Consider the following 13,842-nt stretch of genomic DNA (forward strand, 5'->3'; position numbering starts at 1 on the left):
TAAAATACCACATATATACGGAAATGTAGCTTTTGAATCGTCGGCTGCGATATATCATAATGTGTTCTTGTGATGATTCGGTACGATCCATGTATTTATCTAGTACTAGAACTCCTCTAAATTAGGTCTCGGAACGTCTTCTTCCTTGTGACGAAGTGTCACGTATCTTGTATTGCTGGTTAGAGGAGAGAGCTCTGGCGAATCGCAAACGGAGATTTTGGTGGAGCAATTGCATTGTTTTTTAGACACTTACGGCGATCGGTAACTAGGTAGGGAATAACAATAGTAAATTGTGCCTAGAATATAACGCATTGTCTATCATGCATCATTTTCACATTCAAGTGTAGGTTTTTCTTGTACTTATAGGTGATTATGAGTAATAAATGCTTATATCTGATTAATTAAGTACATGTTCATATGTGCTTAATTAATTAATAAGGACGTTGCGAGCTTTTTTCTTTTTCTCTTTTATGATTAATGCCTTACTTTTGAGACGATTTAGTATTTATTTTAATTTAATGGTAAGAATGACTTTTTAATTAATTCTGCAGGTAGTTAAAATTTCCACAGGTCTATAAATAGATCTTGAGTCGGCAGTCTCACGTCATATATCCTATAAATTTCTATCAAATGTAATAGTAAATACTCGTCAATCTTAATAATTGTAATACAGGTCTGCTTAATGTTGTAGAGTATCTAATATTTTTTTGGTTTATCAGACCACAGTAGCATTTATTTACTTTAACTATTCATATCCCAGCGCCTTTCTTTTAGGAGCGTTGGGATATGATTCGCTGAGTTCTCGCAGAAAGCTGTATATCGCTAAACATTTTTTCAAATTACTAAAAGGTGCTGTCGACAATCCAGCTATTCTCGAGGAATTTCAGTTTTGGGTTCCGGAACATTTTCGAGAATCACGATCGCGACCTCTTTTAATGGCCGTTAGGGCTAGGACATCCGCACTTGCCGACTCACCTATAGCTGTGGCCATCCGGCTCCTTAATACGCTGGCATTTCATATTGACCTATTTAATGTTAGCTACTATGATCTGATCCAGTTTGTATCATTTAATTTTGATATTTTATAATTTTTTGTTATGTTTAAGTATTGTTATATTTATGTATATATACGTTTTTTAATGTTTTATAAATTTAAAATTTGTTTTCGACCATCGTGGCGCATAGGGGTAACCACGATGGTCTTAATTTAATCTAAAAAATAAAAAAAAATATTTCTCTCTTCTCTGACTCAGTGCTAATTACTATTATTTTTAGGTATGTGAAGTAAATAAATCATTCGACTCTGTATTTGTTTATTTTGCTACCATAACCGTGTCATCTGCATAAGGGAAATTTGTATTTTTTTACTAGTATAAATATAATTTTATTGAATGCTTTATATATTATCACCGATAGATACTAGCGAAAATATAATTTAACTGATAGTGCTGGATAAATTATGTACTGCTCTAAAATATATATGAAAATCAATTTAACAGTTGCGAAACATACATTTGCTGTTCAAACCCAAACCTAACCTAAGGAAAGTATATAAACTATAGTTACTTTTAGGAGTTGGGTGTGATTAATTCGTTTAGGTAAGGTTTGAGTTTAAACAGCAAATAGACATTTTGCAACTATTTTAATGTATATTTTTAGTTTTTTTTCTGGGCAATATTAGTGAAAATATGATTTATTTACTTTACAGAAGATTTCGGTCTTACCATGTGATGTGTCGCCCTACAATTATTTTTTGAAACAAAATTTTCTAGCGACGTACAGGATTTAATAAGTGAAAACCACAACTTACAAGGGTTAAAAATTTATTTTGCATTTACATAAAAACCTTGCCTCTTATTCGATTTATCTGATAAATGAATCCTTGCTAAATGTACTAATTCTTAAGTCATTAATCTTTGCATTCTTATTTTTTTGTCAACCGGCATATGTTGAAGAAAGGCAAAACGATTTTTTGCTAATCGTAATTTTTAGTCTTAATTCAAAATCCCTGTCCTTTTTTTACTACCTGCTCTGAATGAAGCTGTGATTTTTTTATTATGAAACCACATGTGGCACTCACAACTGTCAGTTAAAAAACATAAAAAAATAATTTACGTATATTCTCAAATATAAAACATACTTTTTTTCGTGCATTTCAGTATCTATTATACTATATTTATAATTTACAACATATATTTATTTATTTTTAATACAAATTTAAAACACAGGAAATATTTGAATTTTTTAATGGCGGTTAAAACGGGTTAACCGATTTTTGATTGGTTAAAAAAAACTAATTTTATTTTATGTACGCCCTAGCATCTTGCCGTTTACAGTGTGCATATCTTTTATTTTATTAAAATACACAATTTCTGCTATATTTTTATTTTTTATAATCTTTAAAATCACTGCATCTCGTAGTCTCCAAATCGTCTCCAAATGTAGAGTCGAATTCTTGGATTTTGCACTACGTTGCTGTACCAGGTTTGACGTGAAGCGGAAAGGTTTTTTTATAGTCGATTTAACTCGATTGTTTTAATTCCGTAGTATCCGGTGAAGGTGCGAAATTAAAGTTTCAGTGCGCTTTGGCGATTATATGCTCTTTTTAAGATAAGGGAGGTACATAGCTCTCTCCTACTCTCGGCCACCTAGCTAATACGGTACTTCTGAGCGGAAGCAGAGTATGTTCTGGTATTTTTTTGAGTGACTAATTTTATTTATAGCTAGACTGTACGTATTATGATGTTTATCTATGAGTCGCATAAGTAAAAAAAATCAGGATGATACCTATTAATGTGGGGCAGTGTTTTTAAATCCACAGTGCCTAGCATATGTTATTCTAGGTTGGGCTATGTTTAGTTGTGTTAATAATATAATGGTTACATCTTTTTTTCGATTTTAGTCATATATACTTATGTTATGCTAGGATAAAATAAATTGGGTCGACTTCTAAGATCGAAGCATCTATCTAGGTCCACTATACTGGCCTTTATTTGTCGATCTCGAAGATTTTACGATCGCATCGTCCCCGAAGCGGATGAACTCGATTAGGGTATAAAGCGAACAAGTTTTGCTCGCACAGAGACTAGAGAGAACATTGTCAATTGTATGCATCAGCGAATTTTATGGCGGCAAAGCAGCGCGTACGTAGAATTGGTAATTTACGTCTACAACTTGCGCCCTCTCGTCGATCGTAAAGCTGTACCGCTGTACAGTAGAAAAAAGTAGAACACAAGGAAAAATCCGCATCATAAAATTGAAATAGGAACAAATTAGAAACGTTGACGGATTAAATGTATTCAATTTTAAACGGACTCATATATTCCTTTATGTGCTTACCTTATGATAGTGAAGAACAAAATTAATAATTAACCAACATTGGCTATATATCTATAGAAGCAGTAGAAGCACAGCTTTCCCTGTTTTAATTTTACAATTAAATTAGTCATATATGTACATATTTATATCATGACATACTTATTTTTATTTTGAATCTACAATCCACAATTTTCGATAAATACAAATCAATATTAAATAATCTATTTTTTAATACAAATGTGAGTCAAATTAGAGCCCTTAAAAATATCTAGTAATCCAGAGTTTTAACACCTTGTGGAAAGCTTGATTGGTGTCTAAAATAATCTGATTGTTCATGTAGAGATCCAAATAAGCGATTAGAGATTATATATTATTTTTGCAAAATTAGTTAATATTTCCAAGAAACTTTTTGATTATACTTAACTACGCCTTTTTTATTATTTATTTACTTAGCTAATTTAGCAAATTGTTTATCATTATGGAATTTATCGCGACCACCTATATTCGTTGCGTCAAAATTAGTTGTACAAGATTTGTTAAAAGAGTCGTGAAATCATTTTGTGCCCCTCCAATCGGAAAATTGTCGGCTTTCAACAGCAGTTATGCATTTCTGCGCAATATATTGGTATAGCTGCTAGACTTTATTAACAAAAAAAACGCATGTGCCGTCAATGTATAACATACTTCTGCGAAAGACTGTATAAAAACGGTGGCGTATGATGAAAATACAAAATAAAATTTAGCAAGAGATAATACTCTTCCGTCACTGATTTACTTTCTTAATTGAACCATTTTGGTAATCCTCAAAGAGAACTTTAGCGCAGTTATCTTCATAAAAACCCAGAATCGGAACCTTAACAGCACTTTTTGCGGCTCTCCCCAAGCATTAGCTCGAATCGATTGCTTTTGTAGCTTCCGTGAAAGCATCGACGAAAGTCATCATCAGATGTCAGATATGCAAATTTTTACAAAGTACACGCCCCGCGTCGAAACTTGCACGAACAAATGTTGACTCTGCGAGAAATATCCGCGAAGGAACGACGCCAGGACAATTTAATTCAACAATGAGCTGGGGGCCTTCCACTTGGGATGCTCGCCAGACTCGTTCACAATGCTCTGACGACAGGACGGATGAAAAGTCATTTAATTAAAGATAAATTCAAATTGTCAGATTGTGAAGCGGAAAGCCCGCGGATCTGGGGGTGGAATGGGAGCCTCTGGGGGGCGCAGGCCCGGCCGCCTACCTACTACCCGGAACGGTCTATCAGAGGAATACGTCGTGGGATATGTTCCGAATGTATAATGCGAACATACAGAGCGCTCTATCTGACTTGGAAAAATGAACGAGTTGATTGAAAGGAATTTATGCGAATGGGTTTCTTTGCGTCGGTTGGTATGCGAAATTGCAAGCGAATAGAAAAAAACGCAGTACTTTTTGCTTTTCATCATCGATGTGCAAGCAACTGTGTGCTCATATTTATAATACAGAAAAGTTTGAGTTCTTATGACAATAATGCTCGACAGACTCAATAGTGTTTTGCAAAATTTCAATCAAGCGATTTTTCTTCGGTTGATAAACTAAGAACCGAGCTGATTTTGAAGGCTGACGATAGAAAGTTTATGGTAATAATTGATGCTGACATTAAAACGAGATGAAGATTAATTAAGTTGCTACATTTCGATACGTTTAATATTTGTATTGATTTGTAGGGATGAATAAATAGTAGCTTACTCTGACAAGTCCTATTAAGTACTTTTAAAATTTAAATATAAATAAATATTGCTGTTTATATGTTGATACATAGAATTTAAATAAGTAAATATATGCCTATAGCTGCCCCCCCCCCCCCCAATGCATACGAAAAATATTTATAAAATCATCTATATTTTTTTAAAAACCTTGCATGCCACTAAAAGGGTTAACACTTTGAATACCGTGTACATATATTGGTGCGCTTCATCATTTCAATGTCACATAACATAATCACAAATTAATCTGCGTATTTAACGTAACGTATTTATTTAGCGCTTTAATGAAATATATTATTAATATTATATTCTATAACTAAAATCAATATCTGAGGCTCAAAACTCAGGTTAAAATACAAAAATTAATACTAAAAGTAAAAACACAATAAACAATATATCGTTATAGCATCTACGCATCATCATTAAAACCATAAAAGTGTATATTTTTAATGTAAATAATAGTAATAAGTATCATTTTTAGTGGTACATATATGTATATGTAATATTTACTGACTTGTCTTCCGCGGGGAGCGAAATTAATGTCAAGAGCGTTGTTTATTTATTTATTTATTAGGCGGTCGGAAAAGGACTGTACCGATTCTGACCACGCGCTTGCTGACTGTTTCCGTCATACTTACAACTTGGTCTTGATAACTGATTTAGTAGCTAATATCTTATTACTACTCTTTGTTGATTCATGCATATATTTCAAATGTATTATACTCAAACATAAAAACAAAAGCTTCATTTACTCAAAATTTTAACTGATATCTTATATATTTTTTATTAGTTTTTAATAGCGTAGTCCGTAACGTCTCAGACTAGTAACTCTGAGGTGTCGGGCTCGAGCCCTGGCAGTGGCACAGGAATTTTTATTTATTTTATTATAAAAAAAACGGCTCTAACTGCAGTGACACCTATCTGTAATAAATTATATTAAACATAATAATTTATAATTATTAATATAGATGTCACGGATTACCAGACTTTCGTTCTGGTGGTTAATACCTACTTGTAGATATTCATTAAATCTGATTGACTTACTCAGTTAGCTACATAGCTACGAAGAGTATGACGTCCGATTTTCACAGATCACTGGATTTTTCAGACGTCTTCAAAGCTATGATAATTTAACTAAACTTTATATTAAATACACAAACTGTACGTGGACACACAGTGATGATAATAGCTATTTATAAAAACTTTAGATACGAATCAACATCGGACATCGTGTTTCGTACATTTTAAAATATTATTATTTAATACCCTATGTTTATTTATTTTAATTTTTAAATGTGAATCGTATTTAAGATAATTGAAACGGAAAAACGTTACTCACCTAGCTTTTACAAGGCGCCAGTAGATTCAGCACGAAATGAAAACGTTTTCAACACGTCATACTAGTTAAAACTGAATTAAACACGCGCCAAAGGAGTGGAGAGAACGTTGTCTGTCGGGGTTTTGAACTTAGTGCTGGAAATGCCGAGATGAGATGGGATAGAGCAAATTAAATTTTGCATTCGGCAACAAATGGTCGGATAACAGCTTCATTTCCGGGTAGGTTCGAACTGATGTACCAAAAACAAACATATATCATATTACTACACGTATTAATTCACACCATAAATTGAACTAACAGATCTTAAATTAAAACTATAAGAACCATATTAATCTAAAATCAGGAAAGACGGGAAATTTTATTCTTGATTGATTCGTAAGAATTTAATTGCAAACGCATTCTTTTATCTAAGAAAGCAGACAGACTGTTAAAATGCAGATTAATAATGCACCAAGATGACGTTGCTGAATTTAATTTATATTGCAAAATAAATAAGATAGTCTCACAATGAATATTAAAATAAAATGTTATTTATACATGCTTTTTATAAATAAATTACAAGAAAACAATTTATATTACTATTCTATGAATAATATAAATTACATTATTTCTGTTTTCTTATTATAAAAATGTTCACATGAGAGTTGAAATTTTATTTTTCATTAAACAAAATGAAAACAATTTTAACAATATCGTCATCAAATTTGTAAGAGGTTAGTTTTTAATTATTATTGCAGAACAGTAATCTACACTGAGAATCTTAATCATGTTTGCATATATAATTTGTTAATTGTGTAATGAAAGTAATAAAGAGCCAAGATTTATTTCTTGCGTTTTTTCAGAGCATGTTAATTTACAATTTACTTCATCGAAACTTTTCTGATAATATATGTACATAAAATGTATTATTTATATTCGAATAATAATTTTAAATTATATTATGTAGTTATAAACATGAAAGTTTATTCTAATGAATATTTATTAAATATTTATACTAAAAATATAATTGAAATATACAATCTTTGTACATTGATTCAAATATTTGGATGCTCTAAATCCTGTTTCTTGAAATATACTTCAAAGGGAAATCCTCTCTGAATTGCGTCAAATTTTTGTTTTCAGAGACTGAGCTCTTTTGCTTTCTTTACATTTTTTCATAAACATACATGCAAGACGGATTTGAATAATTTAATGAGCAGAAATGGATAGACCAAGAAATAAATAAAAACATTTTTCTTGAATCACAATACACGTGCGTATTACTAATGCCTGTGAAGTAAACAGAATCGTAAATATAAAATGCCATTTAAATTCATCGCAAACATTGGGGGAAAAAAAAAACAGAAAAACGTGTTATGTGATTTATTAAATATGCTACTTTTTAATTTAATAAACACATATTTTTCACACACTACTTAAGCAAAATAATAATATAGATAATTCAATGTTTAGAATTTCACTCATATACACCATTTAATATTAGATGTAATATTATTTTTTTTTAACAATATAAATAAATAAACACTACTGAAAGTAAATAAAGCAAGTCCATATAACAATTATTAGTTACTATATTTAAATTGTAATTGTTAAGTTAAATAATAACCACAGTTACATAGTTTCATATTTTTTAATAAAATCAAATCTAATAGGGAAATATTTATTTTTTTAATTCATAAAGCAAGATTACCGCAATAAAAATTTATTGCTCGAATAGTATAAAAATATTTATTATTATTTAATGATTAAGCTACCACTTTTATATATCACGTAAGAAAAATACAATACAATTTAATAGTAATTATTTATTACATATCAATTAGATATAAAAATTGTATTATAATTATGTAGGCGAATAATATATATAATTAATATTATGACACAATTTTCTATTAAACTAATATCTCTGTTTTTCTTTGTTTCAGGTATGTCATTTAAACAGTTATTACACTCTATAATCGCGATAAGGGTAAGTCACAAAAAATGAGATTAAAGTTAGCAAACGACAGCATATTTTTCGTTAAGGCGTCGCTTTAATTAACAGATAAGGGCTGTAAATAAACTCTCGGATTCTCATAGTGCGAAAATAAAACGACTTGCGTGACGACAGATGTTAGTAAAATTTGCTTTGCTAGTTAGAATGAACTAAAGTGCCCAACTTGATTATTACCTTCATTAAGGGATGCTGCGTCTCGGTCGTCTGTCTGCCAACTAGAGTCTGTCCATTTTTCACCTTCGGCCATATTTTAACTTGAGCGTTGAGATGCAATTCCAATTAAATGAATCGTCTGTAGACTGGCCCACCCCCTGCCATTTATCATAGTTTTGATGGATCATTAGCAATGTAAAATTGAGAAATATTAAATAATCCTTTGAAGACGAGATGAAATCCAGGCTTAAAATAATTTTATGCAATATAAGTTTACTTATTATTTAAAAGTCGAACCTATTGCTACATTTTTCGTTTTACAAAAACTATTCTGGCACTCATTCATGTTGCCAGTAATTTCAAGAGCTCATAAAATAGCTTTTTATTAGCCTTATCACGATTTCTCTCTTTAAAATGATTCCGAGAAACATCGTTATTACTTTCGTGTGTCAAATGGAGTAGCAAACAGATGCCACAGATATATCCCTTTTGCGGGGTATTCTTGTAAGATTTTTAATTCAGCGTCCAAGAAAATTTCACGATATGACATTTATCAATGCTGAGTAATGATTTACCGAAAACCATTAAATCTTAACACACTTTCGTGTATCTGAAAATTCAAGTCCTTAAAAAATATTTTTTTTTTAATTATACCTTATGTTAGATTGGTTTATTTTTTAAATAATATACATATCTGATAATTGTATGTTTCATATCAAAGAAAAATAATAATAAAACTAATGTTTTTTTGATGGTAAAGTACATGGAGTTCAATATTTCTAGCTTTATTGTTTCAATCACAATATTTTAGAACTGCAATAAATATAAACTAACTGATATTTATATTTGTATTTATCAATATTTAGCTATAATTTATTATATAACTTCCACTGCTATGACGTATATTGCGTATTTTTCGCTAATGAACGTCACCTTAGGTTGGTGTTCTCCGGAAAACTAATAACTCGTGTTTTTCGAATAGATTTCCCCGACCGCATAGGCTTTTATGTGTCTCTCTAGCTCCAGATTTTCTTATTTTGCTTCCCTTGACTAATGATTTCTAACCTGCCCCAAATAATAGATGGCCGTTTTCCTTTTACGTTTCATTGCCTTTTATTTTATTTTTTTTCTCCGCAGTTGATTGATAGTTTATGTGTTATGGTGACTGTGACGTCGACTAATATATAAACGTTTTTTTTTATCTTATGGTACTCTTTCACCGTACATTTACTTTTACGATGTTTGCTTTACTTTTTTATCTCGACGTAATTTAACGGTAATCGTAAAAAATATGACAATATTTTAAAACCTAATTCCGCTTACCCCGCGGGGCTTATGCGAAATATTCCAATATACAAATAGGCAATTTGTTATGCTTAATATGTACAATATATTAAATATTCTAATTCTTATTGGCAACTATTTATGTTTTAGCATAGTAACAATAATTCTTAACTTTCTATGGTCTTAAATGTATCACAGTCGAATCGGCGTAGCTCCGCTTAGTGTGAGCTCGGCTTAAGTCCCGTTTATTCCAAGTCAGAAGCTAAGTGGTAGTTCTGAATGAAGTGTCATATCTAAATCCCTGACTGTAGTGTATAATTAAATTGATTTAGAACTGCAGTCTTGGTATATACACCCTTAAAATAACGTATAATCCAACACTTCTTTTAGAGTTCGATTCTCTGATTAATGTCAATAAATCGGGGCGGAAGCATACTTTTTGTTATTAAATTTTTCAATGTCATTTTTATATGCAATGCGTAATCTGGGTTTAAGTTTTTTAACGAAGCTATTTTGCACTGGCCTTTTAATTAGCTCCGCTAAACTCTTGTTTATTCCAATTTGGAAGCTAAGTGGTTGATGAAAGTGATTATGAACGGCAGTGTCCTAGTTGATATACCCTTAAAAAAAATTGGTAGTCCAACGTACCTTTCAGTCTTCGATTCTCCTAGAAATATCGATTAATCTGGTAGTGGCGCTTCCATTGTCTCATACAGATCTTATCAATTTTTTTGCGTGCTTAGTTTGTGTACGGTATTTTCAAAATCAGTAAAAATTGACAACGTATTCATTTTATGGAATGCCTAATCTGGGGATCTTGTGTTTGCTACTTGCTTTGACGGAGAAATTCCCCACTCCTCGCCTTTATCAAAAAATGTTAATGGTTTTTTCTTGATTAATATTTTTGATACTCGTATATTACAGCGTAAAAGTATACTTTATTTATTTTTGGTATACCTTTTCTGCGAAGATTTCTGGCACCAAATTTTTAAAGTAGAGTCTAGCGGTTTACATTTCAATTGACGTTCACTCGGATACGCAATATCGTTTGTTAACGCCAATGAAAAATCGTACTTTTATGAGTCTCTTATAAAGATTTATTTTAATTTTGACACAGCGATTGTGGATGATCGTGTCAATATTTTTTATAAAGTTTATCGATCATAAAGATTTTTATCTATTTTTCGAGTGAGTTAATCAGTGACTAAGAATGGCTTTCAACTTATTATTGGTTAAAAGTCACACCAGAATATTGATACATTATCAATGCCATAAACAGAATATAAGTGGATTTTTTTTTTGCATAAAATGGAAAAAGTTATTATATATTGTTGAAAGTTTTTATATCCATCATTTTTCAGTTTTTAAATATCTCTTGTACTTTTTTTGATTTAATTTAAATGCACAAACAATAAGAAATTTTTATATTATATTTATATATGTTTATATTTTCTTTTTCCTCCTTTTTCCCAACAACTAGGCATTTGGGAAGGTAAGTTAATAATAGCATGTAGGAAGTTACCCACTGGAATATTCATTCAAATGATTAACATTAAATTATAGTACATTAAAATAAGATCTCTATTTTATTATGTTAATTTTATATTTTTTTAATAGTTTTATTAACATATTTACACGCTAATGTCTTTTAGCAGTTTACTTGCTAAGGTTAGTTCTTAATCTGCGCAGTATTTTTATTTTCAAAATCTTCGCTGATACATTTTGCCAACTTATACACTTGCTTTATTGTATAATATTGATTTATAAATCCAGATTAATGAATTGGTAAAAGTACTTTCTTGTACATAACTATTTATACAATATTATTGTGAAACACGAAAGATGAAATACGCAATAAGTCTACCTAATATTCAAATTTTGTTAATCAATGATAAAATCGTTTTATTTTTACCTATTGCCTACGAAGGATTGGCCATTAATCTGTCTAATTGGCCAATTTATGGCATACAGAATTTTCCATGTGCGGCGTTATTTACAAAACCCAATTAAAATGCAGTTTTCAAAGTTGATTTGAAGCAATAATTTTCCAATTTTTGGTAAATAATAATCATCATCTTGAACAATTGTTTTAAATTTTATACGGATTATTAATATATATATCACATAAGTATTTCATAAAATTATCAATAATAATATCACAAAATATACTGATACTGATAAAATACGCAATGGTTAATTATATTTTCTTCAATTTTATTTAGCAATCTATAATCTGCTTTGTTAAATAGACATTAATCAAACTTTACTACATAACGTATCTGTTTTTGCTGTGTATTAATTAACTTGAAATAAATTTATTTATATATTTTTTTTTTTTGAGAAAAAATACCGCACATTTTTTTTTCCTTAAAAAAATTCGCTGCTATTATTAAAAATATACATAAATGATATATAATGTCAAAATATTATTAAACAGTATATAATAAAACAATAATTAAATCAGGTGTATCATAAAACTTCTTCGTCTAATATCAATTTGAAATATTAAATATATTTCTTAGAATAGTAGTCTTTAAAATATATATATCGAAGTATGTTTATAACTTTTCTTAATACATGAAACAATCGGAATCCAAAGACAAGTACACATAAACAACAATAGAAGAACAATTACGACTTCCACTAAGCGAAACACAACGGACAGAACCTGGAAATATTTACGGCATCAATTGGAAGCTGTGCTGTTTTCGCGAAAGAACGAATTGCTTTTCGTTCCCATTTGTCTATATTTCGCGTCGTTCTTGTTTTAAACTCGAACACATATAGTTATAAATTATTTATGTGAAGGAGCCTTTTGCACTTAAGAAAGTTACGTCGAAACGCAAAAGTAGCTTTTCACTCGGTAAATAAATCGCGTGTGCGCGACGCTCGCGAAAGTTGATAAACACGATATACATACGCATTATATTATACATATGTATATATCTGTTTGTAAGAAAACCGTCACAATTTTAAAATAATGATTTTTTAAATTTAGAACTCGTATATAAATCGCTATATACCATCTGCGACAGTCTATGTTGTCATTTTACACTGTCTTTCGATGTGATCATGTAAACTTAATAAGTCATCTGAATCCATCGTTTCAAGCTATGTATATGAAAAATATACACTATATTTTGATTCAGTTTTTTTTTTTGACACTTCGCCTTTTAGCATTATGCTAAGATAAAATTTGATAGCCCTTTCCTAATGCGTTTATTACGCCAACATCTAACAATAAGTTTGGAAACGCCTGCTCTATTATATTCCGCTACTTCTTTACCCGAGTGTACCCAAACGTAATAATAACATAAAAATGATAATTGAGCCATTGTTGACTCGAAGCTTTCAACATGCCTTATTTTTTCTATATTGTTAATATTGTATAAAATCTTTTTATATTTAGTATGGTATATTATATGTTTGGATCCAAGAATTAACGAGCAAACGCATGCAAGCGAAAAACTAGGTCTAAAATTGCATGGCTTGGTAATGCGGAATAACGAGACCTTGGAAGAAGTATATAGATGTTTAAGTATTAAATCGATGCAAACAATTACCGTATTATTTTTATTAAATATTTTCTTATTTGTTGTAGTAATTGTTGCGACCTCTCCCCTTTGGAGATGGCCGTCTTTTCTTTTCGAAGGACCACCGTCTCTCGACGGAATTAAACGCCTCTAACCATAGAAATGCTTTATTATCAGAGTTTACATCCTCAGAATCCTTGCTGACGCACGACCACACGCCGTGACAGCTGAGGCGTCTTCAGGTTATTTTTACACAAAAAACCACGCACGACCATAACACACTTTTATTCGGCCATGCATAAATATATGTAAAATTGTCGGAACATTCTCCCCCCTTGCAAAAACTTATGTTTGGAACATTTTTTTCTCCCTACCCTTCAAGTAGCTTTGTATCTTATTTTGAAACGATACTTGCTTACTCACTATCTTCTAATTTATTATCTTCTAATTGTTTACGCACATTTGTTTTA

At 30.6% G+C, this 13,842-nt stretch overlaps 1 protein-coding gene across 1 annotated transcript in view; it reads left to right on the forward strand.

The window, feature by feature from the left end:
* The window catches only part of LOC148234885 (E3 ubiquitin-protein ligase mib1-like), a 660,035-nt gene extending 650,743 nt beyond the window's left edge, over window positions 1-9,292 (forward strand). Inside the window, exon 11 of the mRNA XM_088185934.1 lies at window positions 8,332-9,292. Coding sequence (XP_088042060.1) covers window positions 8,332-8,344 — 13 coding nt within the window. The 3' untranslated portion in view covers window positions 8,345-9,292. The remainder of the gene's footprint in view (window positions 1-8,331) is intronic.
* Window positions 9,293-13,842: the final 4,550 nt, after the last annotated feature.

The sequence above is a fragment of the Plectrocnemia conspersa genome, unplaced genomic scaffold, assembly GCF_051122295.1.
Source record: "Plectrocnemia conspersa isolate PC_06_02 unplaced genomic scaffold, ASM5112229v1 ptg000005l, whole genome shotgun sequence".
Taxonomy (NCBI): domain Eukaryota; kingdom Metazoa; phylum Arthropoda; class Insecta; order Trichoptera; family Polycentropodidae; genus Plectrocnemia; species Plectrocnemia conspersa.